This window comes from Mauremys reevesii, linkage group 2 (assembly GCF_016161935.1).
Source record: "Mauremys reevesii isolate NIE-2019 linkage group 2, ASM1616193v1, whole genome shotgun sequence".
Lineage (NCBI taxonomy): Eukaryota > Metazoa > Chordata > Testudines > Geoemydidae > Mauremys > Mauremys reevesii.
In genome coordinates, this window is record NC_052624.1 from 240,639,780 (window position 1) to 240,656,579 (window position 16,800).

Below are 16,800 nucleotides of genomic sequence, written 5' to 3' on the forward strand. Positions count from 1 at the left end.
TCTCTTGCAATATTCAGAGGCATAAGAAGACCAAACACACCAGTTTGCCACATTAACTGGAGTTGACATTCACTTTAGTACAAACACAGCACTGTTAGTCTAATTGTAAAACAAGTTGATTAACAAAAGATGGTATGATTTTAAGTGAGTTCAAGTACAAGTAATAAAGTTATAGATGGTTACAAGCAAATAAAAGTGAGAACACATATGAAAAGTCTAAAACTTCATCTAGTATGTTTTGGTTCAAGACTTTGTTCAAGATGGCCCTTCTCTCCCACAGTCTTCCAGTAAGATGGTGACTGACCCTCTCCTCAGTCAGAGGTCCAAAGGTGCTGGTGTCTGTCTTTGTAGGTGAAAGAGATAATTTGGGCGGGGTGGGGAGGTCCTATGCCTCTTTATTTTATAGTCAGTGAATCTTGGAAGTGAATTCTTCTGAAGAATACCCCTCAAAGTAAAGGCTATTCCAGCTGTGAGGAAGGCGATATGGAGTCCGGTGGTGAAGGAAACTCCATGCTCTTTTGTCTCTCACTTGTGTTTGCTGAAATGCAAATTGTTCTATTTATTGCCATTTCTTCCCTCTGCTGTCTTGATTAATCAGTTTACTACTTACATGTAAAATGGGGTAAACGCACACTCCTTTGTTAGGGTAGACCTGTCTAACAATTTTTGCCCTGGAAGGGCTGTCTGGTTTTGAATGTGTGCTAATAACATTATACAGGGGAATTCATAACTTTATATGTAAAGTTGCTACATACATTTGATCATGATATTATTGACCAGTGAATTATTAGTTTTCAGATGATACCTTACGAGGCATATTTTGTACAAAGATTATTAGAATAACGTGTAAGGTGTGAATCCAGGAGTGCTTTGGGTCACAGTATCAAGGTGCTTTAGTTGCACAATTTTAGTTGCACATCTTCACTTATATGACCTTGTGTAAACACTGTAGACCATTGTGATGACAAGGTTATATTTCTGTAATTTTCTTTTAGTTGGGTTTTTAGTAGATCATCTGTGTTACTTACAGCTTGTTCTGAATGAAGCAGCATATTTGCTCATTTGTTTTAGTAACCATGATCTATGTTGTCTGCTTATAATATGCTCATCTATTAAAGAATTACTTTACATTACTTATTTACATTACTTTAAAGAAAATCAATAGAGCTAGTTTAAGGTTTCGAACAATGTTGGCCCATGCTGTATTTGAGATCTTGTTTTGAAGGATACCTATTCTTGGGGTCCCACATTGTCTTTAATTGGCAGGCACTCATGCAGTAGCCCCTAAGGTAGAAAATTTGCTTCCCCTGATATCTTAGCTAATTTCTCCTAACTTTTTAAAAAAAACAAAATTTTTCCCTAAAAAGTGTTTGTAATATAATCACTGTTTGTTCCATTTTGGTTATTTTGCCTCTTTCCTCCAATGGTGTATTTTAGTCTCATCACTTGGGGTGGTTTTAATTTTGTTTTGTTTTAATTTTAAGAGCATTTTTTAAAAAATGGTTTTTAATATTGTATATTGTATGTGTGTTCAATTCATAAATTAATATGTTAGAGGGCATCTGAGCAGTTAATTTCAGTATTCTTGATCAGCAGTGGCTATTCAGCGTTCTCTTTAATGATACAAACTTAAAATCAAATCTAGCATTTTTTTTCCTATTGACAAATATTGGAAGTAAGTTTGTATTTAAAATTATGTATGGGGGAAAACAATTTTTTTTAAAAACAAAAAAACTGTGAAATTGACGCATAACTGAAATCTGAATTTAATGTAAGTAGTTATGCTCCCAAGTATTTTCACGCTGTTGTAATAACATACCTTAGTCTTGATCTGTGCCTGAGAGATGTTACATTGATTTTTCTGTTTCACAGTGCTTTTGTGATATAGTTTTAAAAAAAAAGTCACTACCAATAATTACAGTAGTTATGGAAAAACTAATTAAAATAGATAATACATTTATAATAGTGAAAGATGAGCACCTACAGCTTAATTTTAAAAAAATATTTTATATACAGGAATGTGACTCCACAGACTACGTTGGAATTTCGAGTGTGGAGCCATCACACATTAAAAGCTGATGTTTTATTAGGAAGAGCCACTGTAGACTTGAGACAAGCTTTGGAAACACACAGTAGAAAATGTAAGTTTTCATAGAGGGCATATTGATTAAGGAAACAAATTAATTGATTATTTCAGTTACGTTAATTTTGGTAGTTTTGATATAATGACAAAATATTATCATGTAATTTAAAATAGACCTTCATGACCTTCTCTTTGGGTTATAGAGAGATTTAAATTTATAGTGAGAGATAAATGTTTTCAAATAATAGTATATTAAATAACTACTGAAAAAAGTGAGAGGAAACTATTAAATAAAGATATGAGGATATACATTTTCTCTGATTAGTTACAGAATTTCCATTGTTCAGCAGGATCTATTGCAACCTCCCCAAATGGCCAAACATTTCATGCAACCCCCAAAATGGAAAAATGTTTAGTCATGTACAAGAATCTCTAGTCTTCTCTGAATTCATAACTTAACAGGCCAAATTTCACTCCACTGTGATAGATGGTATTAGAACCCAATGTTGAACAAAATAATTGACCTTTCCTTCAAAAAATATATATATATTATAGATATATAATTGGAGATATACCAATCTCCTAGAACTGGAAGGGACCTTGAAAGGTCATCGAGTCCAGCCCTCTGCCTTCACTAGCAGGACCAATTTTTGCCCCAGATCCCTAAGTGCCCCCCTCAAGGATTGAACTCACAACCCTGGGTTTAGCAGGCCAGTGCTCAGACCACTGAGCTATCCCTGGGCTAGCTTGTCTCTCAGCTGCTCGTTGTGAACTTTTTTACTGCACCGGCACCAGAGCCATCCAGATCGGTTTCTGCTTCTAGCACCGTGGCTGATCCCTATCCCCTGTACTGGCTAGAAAGCAAAGGAAGGCCATGGCGTGACCTTTTCCTGTATCCTGAAGTGGAAGGAGAGGGCTGGAGGAGAGCAAAGACCTGTGAGGGGCGTCTCTTCACATCCAGATGGAGGTCGGGCCCCAGCTCCTGCCGAGTGGGCTAGTCCACTTCAGGAAGCACCTGCCACCCTGGAAAGCGGCATGGGCATTCAGCACCTGGCGGTGTTGTCTACACTGGAGACCCTGCAGGCAGCTAAGGACGTCCTGTCCCCTACCGGTGTCGCCCACGCTGGTTACAGCGGTACCCCACTCCATGGGTAAACCTGACTTGGGATCCTTCCAACAGGCCCCATCAGTGTGACACAGCTCCTCACCACAAGGAGTGTCCCAACAGCGCTCACCTGTGCAGAGCCACTACGCCTAGAACAAAGGTCAGCCCGCCTGTCACAGTCCCCGGTGTTGGTCCCCGCATGCCAGGCGGTGCTCTTCAGGCTCGAAGCAGCGATTGCCAGTGGAATGGTGCAGACCATCAGAGGTACGCCCATCCCTGCTTCCTGAGTGCTGGGAGCGCCCTAGCTGCTCTCACAGTGTGCAGCACCGCTCTGGCAATTCAAGGTTTTGGGAGCCCCATTACCTGTCACCGGGGCACTGGTACGGCTTGCAATGGGCACTCCAACGTTCCCTGGCTCCAGCTCAACATACTGGCACCGCTTGCTGAGTATTAGACGTAGATCATTGGGTTCCTGTTGCCGATCTGCTGAATACTGCCACTGGTCTCCTGTATCATGGCACAGAAAGTCATCGTCCTCGTGCAGATCCCCAGCAGAGCCTCGAGGCCGGCACCGACATGACCAGGGTAGACAGTCAGCCTCAACACCGTCCTGATCCCCTGGACCCGACTCCTCCTCGGGTTCCGTTAGCGAGGAGTCCCTTCCAGTGGGCCAGGGTCACTCATCGGGGGCACCTCCCTGGGGGTTCCCGCAGCCTTCACAAGGGTGTAGGTCAACCTCGGGGGCATTGGACAGGTGGTCGGCGACTATCTCCTGCCCGCCCACTGCCATGGAGGTGACACTGGAGAGGACCTCTCAGGGTCACCCGGCCCCAATGGAGGTGCTCGTGGGGAGGCGGTGGTGGTGGCAGACCCGCCAGTACCCACCTCCCCTTCCTCCTCGCTCAATGAGGCAATTAAAGGGCCGTCTCACCTGGGCGTCACCAAGAGCTTTTGAAGAGGGTCGCCTTAAACCTGGGGCTAGAAGATGAAGAGTTGGTGGAGCCCTCAGACTTTCTCTTTGACGTGCTGAGTTCGGCTGCCCCCTGCTAGGGTGGCACTGCCAGTGAATGAAGGAGTGGCAAAAATTACTAAGTCCCTGTGGCAGATGCCCTTGTCGCTGGCCCCCATGTCCAAGCGGGCAATACACAAATATTATATGCTGGCTAAAGGTTACCTTTACACCCATGCTGTCCCAAGGTCACTGGTGGTGTTGGCCTTGAATGAGCACAAAAGGTAGGGTCAGCCAGGTACGATGCCAAAAAATAAAGAGGCAAAAGGCTTGATCTCTTTGGAAGAAAAATGTATTCATCTTCCAACTTCCAGCTACGAGTAGCGAACCAACAGGCGTTGCTCGGCCGCTATGACTTTAACATCTGGCAGTCCATGGCTAAGTCTTCGAACTTGCTGCCTGAGGACCCTAGGAAAGAATTCCTGGCTATCCTTGATGAGGGCAAGGTGGTGGCAAGGGCAGCCCTCCAAATTGTCTCAGATGCAGCGGACTCTGCAGCCTGAACCATGGCCTTGGCTATAGCCATGAGACGAGCATCTTGGTTGCAATCCTCGGGCCTTCCCATAGAGGTTCAGCAGTCGATCCAGAACCTCCCATTCGATAGCCAGGTGATGTTCTCTGAAGAAACAGATGCCAAGTTGCACAGTCTAAAAGACTCGAGGGCAACCCTGTGGACCCTGCACCTGTACACCCCAGGGCTGGCAAGGAAGCGATTTAAGCCACAACAGTCCCAGGGGTTGAGCAGTCAGCCTTGGTCAGAGGCCTTCCGCAAGAAGGGCAAGACCTATAAGCGCCAGCAGGGCCACCAGCCAACGTCCTCCGCTCACTCGAGCACCACCTGCAACCAACAGGGTGGTAAATTGGTGTTTTGAGGGTACACTTGTCATGTTCTATATCAACATCATCAATGTTCTATATCAACAGGCAGAGGGGAGCTCGCTCATCGGCCCTCTGTCAGGAAGCACATCACCTCTGGGACTTTTGCATCCAGCACACAATTTACCTGGAAGCTTTGCATCTCCCTGGTGTCTGGAACATGCTGGCAGATTTCCTCAGCAGGTCCTTTTTCTCTCACCAATAGTGGTTGCTCCACTTGGAGGTCACCTGGGTGCTCTTCCAGAAGTTGGGCGCTCCCCAAGTGGACCTGTTCGCCATCAGACCAAACAGGAAGTGCCATCAGTTCTGCTCTCTCCAATGCCTCGGCAGGGGCGCCCTTTCCAATGCCTTTTTTCTGTCATGGGCAGGGTATTTGATGTATGCATTCCCGCTGATTCCGTTGATCAGCAGGGTCCTATCGAAAAATCAAAAGGTGCAAGTCATCATGATAGTCTTGGTATGGCCTCGCCAGCACTGGTTTGGCACGCTTATGGATCTGGCCGTAGCTGCACCATGGTTATTTTCCAGCTGCCCGATACCACAGTCGGCTCCTGCACCTGAACCTTCCCTCTCTTCATCTCACGGCTTGGCTGCTGCATGGCTGAAACAAGAGGAACAGGCCTGCTCTAACCAGGTACAGTAGATTCTCTTGGAAAGCAGAAAGCCCTCCACCAGAGTGAGTTACCAGGCAAAGTGGAAGCGGTTCTCCTGCTGGGCATTGCAGCGTGGCATCTCCCCAAACAGTGTTCTTTCTAATTGTTTCCACCCATGTGTGGAATGAATTTTGTTCTATGCACCATATTAAGGTAATGTGCAGATGTCCGCCACCAGTAGAAACCAAAAACATAGATATAATATATATTTTTTAAAAGTTACCATAGGGATAATTACTCCAGCCAGGACAGGTAAGTCATTTTAGAACTCACTACTCAAAGAATTACATTTAAGCGTAAGAGAGAAATAAAAATTGTGAAATGCATAAACCAGTCAAAAACTAAAAGAACAGTCTTTGAAAGAAGTAGCAACAGCAATACAAGTATGTGTGTGTGTGACAGACACACAGAGAGTGTGTGTGTGAGACAGAGAGAGAAACGCGCATTGCCCCTTTAATTGTGCTGCCCCCACTTTAAGCACGCTGCCCTTTTAAGTAGATCGGCACTTGTTCAGACACAGTAGCCGCTGCCAGCAAGCTCCCTCCATCTTGAGCCCTGTTGTGTCCCCCCTCCTCTGATCTGTGGAGATGGGGTACATGAGTGGGAGGAGGGGGACACCCTGACATCAGTGTCCCCCTTCTCCCTCTGCACAGCAAGCAGGAGGCTCCCAGAACAGCTCCAAGGCAGAGGGCAGGAGCAGTAGGGCAATGGGGGGAGGGACACCTGAAGTTCACGGTACTTGATAGCCTGCTGGGTGGCCACCCAGCTGTGCAGTTTAGGAGGGAACTTAGTCCCCGACCTGGTCATCGCTGCAATCCATCTTGGATTACCTGCTCCACGTAAAGCACCAAGGCCTTGTGCTTTCGTCCATCAGAGTGCACTGGGCAGCCATATCAGCCTTCCGCCCGCACGTCCAGGGCCAATCGGTATTCTCGCATGAGATGTCGATGACATTCCTAAAGGGCCTTGAAAGGTTCTTCCTGCAGGTCTGGGATCTGGTTCCCCAGTGGGAACTCAACCTGCTGCTCGCTAGGTTAATGGGCCTGCCCTTCGAGCCTATGGCTTCTTGTTCCATCTCCCATCTGTTGTGGAAAGTTGATTTCCTTGTAGCCATTACCTTGGCGAGGTGCGTATCCTATATTAAGGCCCTCATGTCGGAGCCTATGTATATGGCAGTGGTTCTCAAACTTTTTACTGGTGACTCCTTTCACATAGCAAGCCTCTGAGTGCAGCCCGCCTTATAAATTAAAAACTCTTTTTTATATATTTAACACCATTATAAATGCTGGAGGCAAAGCAAGGTTTGGGGTGGAGGTTGACAGCTCGTGACCCCCCCATGTAATAACCTCGTGACCTCCTGAGGGGTCCCGACCCCCAGTTTGAGAACCCTTGGTATACAGTGTTCTACAAGGACAAGGTCTGGCTGTGACCCCATCCAGCTTTCCTGCCTCAAGTGGTGTCCCCTTTTTATGTAAACCAGGATATCTTCCTCCTGGTGTTCTGCCCGAAGCTGCACTCCACCAGTGAGGAGAGGTGGCTACACACTTTGGATGTCCATCATGCCCTAGTGTTCTACCGGGAGCGTACCAGAGCCTTTTGCAGGTCAACCCTGCTCTTTAGGGCAACAGCGGATAGGATGAAGGGCCTCCTGGTGTCCTCGCAGAGGGTCTTGAATTGGATCACCAGCTGCATCCGGACCTGTTATGAGCTGGCTCAAGTCGAGCTGCCACCTATAGTGATGGCTCACTCTACTAGGGCTCAAGTGTCCTCGGCAGCCTTCTTGGCGCATATCCCTGTCCCAGACATCTGCAGAGCTGCAATGTGGTCTTTGGTACACACACGTTCACGATGCACTACGCCAGTGGTCTCCAACCTTTTTGTGGCCAGTAGCACATTCATGTTTTCAGAAGAGTGTGGCGTGCGCCAGCAATTACTCACATACAGGGCCAGCTCCAAGCACCAGTGGAGCAAGCACGTGCCTGGGGCAGCACATGCTACGGGGCGGCATTCCGTCCATTCTGCAGAGTCAGAGTGTTTTTTGTTGTTGTTGGTTTTTTTTTTTTTGGCGCTAGTTCTGGGCAGTGCAGAGAGAAGCTGGAGAGAAGCCGGGAGGACAGAGAACACTGGCACCCGCAGCCTGCAGCCCCAGAGTACTCTGTCCCCAGTGTGCGCGGGGCCCGGCTTCTCTCCCCTGCTGGGCAGTAGGTGGGCCTCGTGCCTGCCAAGGACAGAGAACACTGGCACCCGCAGTCTACAGCCCAGGAGTTCTCTGTCCCCAGCAGGCATGGGGCTGCAGCTTCTCTCCGGCTTAAGCTGCGGCCCCGCGCCTGCCAGGAACAGAGAACACCGGCGCCCGCAGTCTGTAGCCCTGGAGAAGCCAGAGAGAAGCCGCAGCCCTGTGCCTGCCAGGGACCAAGAACACCGGCGCCCACGGCCTGCATCCCTGGAGTTCTCTGTCCCCGGCAGGCGCGGGGCTGCAGCTTCTCTCCCATGCTGGGTACTAGGCGGGCGCACATAAATGCCCTGGCGGGCGCCATGGCACCCACGGGCACCACGTTGGGAACCACTGCACTACGCCATCACCCAGCAGGCAAGACACAGTGCTGGATTTGGCAGAGCTGTGTTGCAGTCGACATGTCCATGAATTCCTACCCACGTTCAGTGGTACTGCTAGGGCGTCACCTACAATGGAATGGACATCAGCAAGCACTTGAAGAAGAAAAGACAGTAACCTTTTTTTGCAACTGGTGTTCTTCGAGATCTCTTACTCATGTCCATTGCATGACCCACTCTGCTTCCCCACTGTGAGTTTCTGGGAAGAAGGACCTGAGGGTGAGGGGAGCCAGCAGCACCCCTCATATCATGGCATATACATGCCATTCTAATGGGTGCCAGAGCTGGTCCCCTACAGATACCACTGAGGGAAAAACTTCTGGCACTGGTGCATATGGTGAGCACACACACCTACCATGGAATGTCCATGAGCAACACATCTCTAAGAACACCAGTTACGAAAAAAGGTAACTATCGTTTTTGGTATAATCATAACATCTCTTTAGTGGTTTCTTTTTTTTTAATTCCTAAATTACTGGTACATATACTCTACTTTTAATGCCATTTTTACATAGTTATTTGTATTGGAATAGTAGAGTACACCTGTTATGAAGAAGCCAGCTTTCTTTTTTTGAAAAAAATACCTCTATAACTCACCAGTGATGGCATTTTCTGAAACATACTTTTGCTAAAAAAAAAAAATAAAAAAAATTCTGATATGCCTGCCAGTCCTATTGAGTTCAATACAGATGTTTAATTGGAATTATTTTTTAGACTCTGATAAATGGGTCAAAATGTAGGGCAGGGTTTTTTGTTTCTTTTTAACTGGTCTAGTAATAGTCTTATTATTTAATAATCTTCAGAGTTAGGATCTGTATGTTAGTGACAGAAAATTAGCAGTGATTTTTTATATTTTTTATTTATTGTTTTGTATTTACTACTTACTTAGATCCACATTTCCCCTCCTTCCTACTGGTCTTTGGAATTAGTGATTTTTGGAGATAGTCAAGAATTGAGCACAAGTTTTGTGTATCTAATAGTTTTAGCTCCCTGTACCTTGTAAATCATGTATCGGGGTTCACAGTCCAGAATTTAGTTATAGCTTCTTTAAACATTTGGGTTTGTTAAACCGGCACAAGATTCCAAAAATGCATCATAGGAACAATAAGCTTGGCGAAATCCAAGTAAATTATCTATCTGAAGCACTAAGGCTTGGAGCCAACAGTATGTGTGCTAGAAACTACCTAATCTAACCATTTCTTTTGCAGTAGGTGTTAGGAGTCTATAACCTCGGTGTAAATTGACATAACTCCATTGACTTGAGTGGGTGATCTGCTGATTGATAACCATCTGAGGATCTGGCACTATGTTTCTTCTCCAACAAACTACATAATTATTCAAAACCTCACACACCCTTAATTAGAATCCCTGAATTTCTGTAAAACCATGTCAATGTTTAGCTGTCCACTACCTACTCTGAAGTTACAGTGACACATGGAGATTCTTGGGGTGAAATCCTGGCTCTTTTGAAGTGAATGGGAGTTTTGCCATTGACTCAGTGAGGCCACGATTTCACCATTTATCTGTCATCAAGTGTCCTGAGGTTTCAACAGCGGAGTTCCATAAATGTTTGCCACATTCCAGATGTCTTTTGCTGACCTATCCCCGTCCTAGAAATATACAGCGTGGCTTATAACAGCAAAAGTTGTATGTAAAGCTGGACTCCTATTTATGGACTCTACAGTGTACATAATCAAACATGGTGATGTAACCCATGTGATTTTAGGGTTACCTGCTCTGAGGGAATAGAAAGCAGCAAAATAATGGAAATGCATCTTATTTAAATCAAATCTTAATTATTTTATTCAGCAAGCTAGTTCTTAAAAATACAAATTAGCAAAACCTGAAGACTTAGAAGAAATAGAAGATGTATCCATAATATATATTAGAATAAATCTGTATATAACTTTTTCTTCAAGTAGCAGAGAAAAATATATATAAAGTGTGTAGAATTTTTATATGTAATATAACTTTGTACAAAATATTTTTAGTACGTTTTTGTGGGGGAAACTATTTAATGCTGAATTTATTCTTTTTCCCCTTGTAGTGGAGGGGGTGAAAGAACAATTGAAACTCTCCTTAGAAAACAAGAGTGGCATGGTGCAAACAGGTGAACTGACAGTTGTGCTTGATGGTTTGGTTGTTGAACAAGAATCTCTTACAAACTGCAGTTCAGCAGCAGCCAGTAAGTTAAATTAGTAAAATAAAAGCCACATTTTTGTTAACATTTTAAAAGAAGAAAAAAATCTATTTAATGTATTTCTTATTGTTTAGTAGAAGTCCAGCAAAATGGTGATGCTATACATGAAAACAGAGAAATTTTGGCAAGAACTACATCCAGGTTAGAATTATTATTATTTTTTACTTTTTGCAGTATTTGACGTATAATGGCCATTGTTTCGTTTTAAGTGACATAATTGAATTTTGCACAGGGGACCAGGTTTTGACCTTCAGGCCTACACTCCCATGGACTCTGTTTGTTGTGTTGCTTGAGTAAGGAAGGATTGCAGCATCAAGGGCCCAGTGCTGTAAATTTGCACATGACTAACTTTATTCATGTGGGTGTTCCCTAGAGTTTGTGTGGATTACTTAGATTAGGTGAATGTAGCTGTTCAGCTTACATCTCTGTTCTTTTGCTGGTAATAGGGTAGCTTGTGCCTTGTTCTCCAGGTAAGTGGTCAACCTCTTGATGGTTTAGTTTAGTCTTCTGCCAAAACATGCAAGTCCATCTGACCAAACATAGAGTCCACCTGGCCTTGAAATCTGTGAAGTGCTGCATTGGAGTTCAGTGGATCAGGAACTGTGAATCTGGTATTGAGTGCTGAGCTCCTTGCTACCTCCTGCAGCTGTGTAAGAGCCAGGCATGTAGTGCCTTTCTACTACCTTCCTCCTTTAAAATGCTACTGTAAGAGAGGAGGGACGAAAAGGGCCTGTGTCCTCAATCCGTTCTTCTTCCTCCCCACTCCCAAAAAGCTCTCTTTCAAGGCCTGATCTGGTGCACATTGAAGTCAATGGAAGGACTCCCATTGACTTAAATAGTTGTTGAAAAAAGCCTTCAAAGCAAAGAACTTGCCCACCTAAACCTGAAATGGGGAAGAGAGCCTTGAGTTTGATGTAGAGAGACCCACAAGCTTAATCTCTGTTATGTATTATGTGGGAGAACAAAGGGCTCCAGGAGAATAATAGAAACAGGTCACACCTGGTCCTCAAACAGCAGTAGAAGGGAAGCAAGGAGTTCATTACTAAAACTAGTTTTATTGTTACTGGACCACCCAGCAACCTTGCAGTGGTTTCCTTACCCTGCTACTTTCCTTCTGTGTGTGTGGTTTTGTTCCCTCTCAGCTGCTACAGATCTGGGGGATGGACACAAGTTGTTCTTCCCTGTCCATCCCACTACTGTCCTCTTTATATGTGGAGGTTTGTCTCTGGATCCCCTTGGCCACTAAATATTATTGGGGTGGAGACTCAAAAGTGTTATTCCTCAGCTTTCTCTAACATCCTGGGGACTATAATTTTCTTCCTCCTCCTTCCTTTCCATAAGATATTGCGCTAGATTTTTTTTTTGAAGATGGATCAGCTATACCTTCACAGTCCTCTGTCCTGATCTCTTTGGATGTTTGATCTTTGAAGCAGCAGGATTCCCTTGTCTTCAGACAATTCGTGTTGCCCCTAATGCTGCTTTTGTACTTGGCTCTACCCTGTTGATGTGTTAATTTACCTTACATTAAAACTGAAAATTGCTAATAACACGAATAGGACACTTGAAAAAAAATTTCTAAAATAATTTAAAATATAATATTCTGATTACAAAGCTGTTTACTGAAAAATAAATGCAGTTTAGCTCCACTGATTTGAAAACAAACTAATTCTTTTGACCTCTGGTTTAGCTGTATTCTGTAGATGTCAGCAAAATCAAATAAGATTTCTAGGTTAGAATAAAAAATAACCGAAAACAAAAGCTGAGTCTGTTGTTGTTTCATTTATCTGTAACTTAAGTGAATTGATGTTGCTGTTTTATAACAAAGAAATGTTTGTTTTAATTCTCTGCTAAGCCTACTTTTCTGCGACTTGGTCTGTGACAGCACAGTCACATTGGGTCTTCCTTCCTAACTCTAGTAGGCAGGATGATCAACCACCTAGTCCAGCATTTTTCTGTTCTCTAGGGCTCCCTCATCTGCTTGATTTCTGCTTCAATGCAGCATGCATGAAGGTGACCTCTGTGACTGCCATTTGTCCCCAGAAAAGGCTAAAACACTATTTAGGGGTTGGGAAGAATGGAACAGCATCTCAAAATATGATGTTTTCCTGTAGGGGGGCCTTAAGTATTTATTTCCCTCTCACTAAGAGAAATCTTTGCTACCTCATGTGTTAAACGGTAACTACTCTGAAGTAATTTCTAGAGATGTGACTTACAAAGCCGGCTGTCAGCATGCCTAAAGGAGGAAAGAAGCTCATCTGATGGGATGGGGTTTTCTCCAGAGAAGCAGCTGGGCCATTTTTGAGAACTGTAGTAGCCAAATTATCCTTCTCAGCTCAGTTGTAATGCCATATTGGGGGGGAAAAATAAATGGAATTAAAAATCCAGTTGATAAGTATCTGAGTTAAAATTACAAAAATAAGCTCCTTTACCCCCATAATTGGTTTAGTTTTACATATATGAACTATTATCTACACCCACCAACGGAATAATATTAAAACCTTGCCACTGAGTTTACTTTGGTGTATTTTGTATCAGATCTTTCAGCATGTTTCAGTGTAGGCCTTTGTTTTCTATAGTTATGTTTAACATACTGTTTGTATTAATTAAAATCCTCTTTATTTTGCCAAGATCTACCTGTGACATGTCTAATGGAATAGACAATCAAACTCCTTTAAACTCTGTAATACAGAATGCATTCTGTATACATGCTGTTAATGGAGACAGTACTTCATCTCCTTCTCATGTTGCAGCCAGTCCCAAAATTACACCAGTACCAAAACCACTTTCAACCCAGCCCGCCAACAACACTGGTAAGAAATGAGCATGTTATAAAACACTGTTTGGTAAGGCTTTTCTATTTAGTTAAAATCATGTAGTCCAACTTCTGATTGTTTATCTGCCTTTTGCTATGTATATCTGAGATAAAATCTGTAATCCTATTTTCACTTCTCCATGATAAATATAAATCTTAAAATTTCTCCACTTCCTTAAGTCATTCCAGAACACTGTTTTGTTTTCCTTAAGAGACATCTTGTCATCAAGTAAGGCCTCTATGCCTGAACCAGACCATTGAATCATAGCACTGATTGTTTAGAGGAAAGAGTCTGACTTCCTTTATTGGCTCATTTAAAAAACATTTTTCTAGTGGAGGTGAGAGACAGTAAGTGGATTTCCTGACGGCAAAGAAATGGAAAAGCAGCAAAGAACACGGCTACCTCTCTGATAAAAGAAATGGAAGTATGTTTCCCAACAAGAAGTACTTTCCAACAAAAATCTGCAAAGGCAAAGACACAAACAATGTAACAAATTTATGAGAACTTTAAATTTCTCTAATAGCAGGATCTGCTTGTGTCACTGTAGTTCAGCATTTCTGTTGCCATTTATATAAACCTGTTTTCCAGTCGTATGCAAATGAGGTAACAAATCTGCTCTGGGATGAAATATATTTTAGAATTCTCAGTCCAGGATCACTTAAGTACCAATTATTTCTAAAGGAACGTTGTTAATTTTAAAATTTGATTTCCATCTGTAAATTTTGTACTGACTATTGTTGCAAGTAACCTCTAAGAGTAATATAGTAGAAAGACATTAGAGATTTTTTTTTCATTTCATTGCTTTGTGCATTTGAATGAATTTTACATATAATCAGTGTTGTCATTTTGCCAAAAAGGTAATTTAAAAAAAAAATGGCAAGTGTGAAGGAAATTGGTGAAATTGTCTCTTGATGTTGTGAAAGATAAACATGCTATCTAATTCTGCAGATCTAATTCTCTTGTGCAGCGTGCATCACAGCAGCTGTGAGCTCATAACCATTAGGATATTTGTGATCATTGCAGCTACACGCTTGTGTCTTTGCATATGCAAATGTTTGATATTAGGGTATATAAATAATTATATATCATCTGACATCAGTTCCTTTCCTGATTCCTTCTGGCTCAGTTGTGGCATTATTAGAAGCCCTGTGTTGGGGCAGCTCATTGTGCTGCCTTTGGAGAAGCCTAAAAGGGAGATTGACTTCCCCAGTCACAGTCCTCTTCCCAGTTTTCCCATTACGCTAAGGAGAAAGTATGCTGTGCTTCGTCTATACCTTTGCAGGATACAAACGCCAACATTGCAGTGTAGGTATGCTGCCAGGTGCATTGAGAGGGTTGAAGCACCCTTCTCACTCTTGCCCAAGGAGGGGAGTGTAGTTATTCTGCAGTGCCTGTGACTCCCTGCATGCTATAAATGGTGGCACAGTGAACTATCATAAAGGTGTTCCAAAAGCAACCTCTGTCCCTCATTTCTCTACCCATGCTTTACATATGGGCCAGCAATGAGTCCCTCTACACATTAATCTTATCTGTGTTCCCTTGTGCATATGTACTGCTGATAAATTCTGTTACATAATGAAAAACTTCCCACTTTGGTGGCCTGTATTTCTTCTAGCCTTCTTGGGAAGATGGGCTGGTAAAAGTTAGATATAAGAAGTAGAGGGCAGATTCTGACTGGTAATTTAAGAACAGATGTACAGAATTAATGTGAATGTTGGTTTCCCAAAAGGATGCTGTCACCTCATTTTAGACCCCAGCTTAAAACCCAGTCCTGCATATATGCATGTGAGTAAGGTTATAGTCATAAGCATTTGTAGTAACTGAACCTCAAATATCCTGTAAATAAACTTGCATAAAAATTTAACCTAAGTAGAAACATGTTACTGCAGTTTAAAAACTCACACACAATAGATTTGAATTCAAAAGCATATCATTCCCATGCAAGTGTTTGTGATCCAGATGTTGCAGAATTATGGTAGAGAACCATAGCGTGAAATTGACTAGAAAGTGACTATAAGCAAAAGTAAAATTGTCTGGTCTGTTTTTATTGTCTACGCTTACATATAGTGAAGAAAATTAACAAACAGCACAAATGGTGAAAAGTAAAGTAAATTCTTTCTTTTTATAATCTAAGGTTTTAGTAGCACAGATGAAGGAATATTTTTAAATATATATGAATTTTAACCTAATAGTGTCCATTAAACTTAGAATTTTCTGAATAGAGTCTTGATAGACTATCCTTTTGTGCTAGTCACTGTACAAACAAACAAAAAAATACTTCCTGCTCTAGAGAGCTTACAAATTGAAGATCTTAAATCAAAATTCCATTTGATGTGATAGATTGCTTTAACATGGCAATAATCCATAAATGATACAATATTTTGATGTTGCATTTTATTATGTATGTGATGCATAATTACTAGATCACTGGATTACTCTTGTGAATAGTCAGTTTCAGTCTCTGTAACAAAGCTACCAAGATGAATAAAAAATATACTAAAGAAAAAGTCTGTATTGATTTATAAAGTCAATACCTATAATTTCTATTGAGATCCTTTGGCTCAGCTAAACCAGCATTGCCTTGTACATGAACTTGATAAGATTTTTTTAAATTTTCTGGTTAAAAATGACTTATTGAAATATGACACATTGTAGCAGAATACAGTGCCACATTTACGTGTAACTGAACAGACCAAAAATTACGTTAGTCTCAATTATATAAATTACTGTTTTTATTTTATAACACTAAACTGTATAAACCCAAAATGTTAAGGTTGTTGATTTTGTGTGGAGACAGGCAAGGTTAATTTTATTTAAGCTGGGTATGGGTGCAGCTCTTACTATTTTACTTTGAAACCACAATAAGAAATTAGCAATTATTTTTGTAGTTTTATCCTCAGACAAACATTTAATGAACTTCTTATTTGAACTGGAAGTATTCACAGGTAATTTTTAGGCCTACCATAATTAGGTTTTCTCTTAACAGTTTCCTTTCCTGTTTTCTCACTTGCTGCAAGGGCAGTTTTGAAATAGTTTTTCTACTTAAAAGCTTTACAAGAACTGTTGGTGCTATTTGCTTCCACCAAACCACATTACCTTTTTCCTTTTCACAATGCTTTCCTTTAGTAATTGACAGGAGGTTCTGTTACCAGAAATGCAAATTCAGTAAGGTGGAGGTTAGGAAGATCTTATTGCAGTAGTAAGTCTTTGTTTATATATTTTGTGTTAAATGTGCTCTGCTGGGCTAACTAATTGATAGACAAAAAAGTGATATCTGTAACCCTTATATTAGCTTCTGCTTCTTTACCTGATAAACATTTCCATGTAGTTTCTACACATGCAAAAATATGTATACTTCTAACAGCAACTGTAAAAAATAAATTTCTTGTTCTATGTAGCCTATGTTTGTCAGGTAAATATACATTTAAATTAATATAATTTTAAAAGG

The 16,800-nt window shown here is 42.1% G+C and overlaps 1 protein-coding gene across 5 annotated transcripts in view; it reads left to right on the forward strand.

The window, feature by feature from the left end:
* WWP1 (WW domain containing E3 ubiquitin protein ligase 1) overlaps positions 1-16,800 on the forward strand; it is a 156,940-nt gene that overhangs the window by 45,323 nt on the left and 94,817 nt on the right. For 4 of the 5 annotated variants that reach the window (XM_039521644.1, XM_039521645.1, XM_039521641.1 and 1 more), the window contains 4 exons: positions 2,017-2,141; positions 10,387-10,524; positions 10,614-10,680; positions 13,168-13,349. In XM_039521644.1, coding sequence (XP_039377578.1) covers positions 2,017-2,141; positions 10,387-10,524; positions 10,614-10,680; positions 13,168-13,349 — 512 coding nt within the window. The remainder of the gene's footprint in view (positions 1-2,016; positions 2,142-10,386; positions 10,525-10,613; positions 10,681-13,167; positions 13,350-16,800) is intronic. The other variant, XM_039521642.1, reaches the window with a different exon arrangement.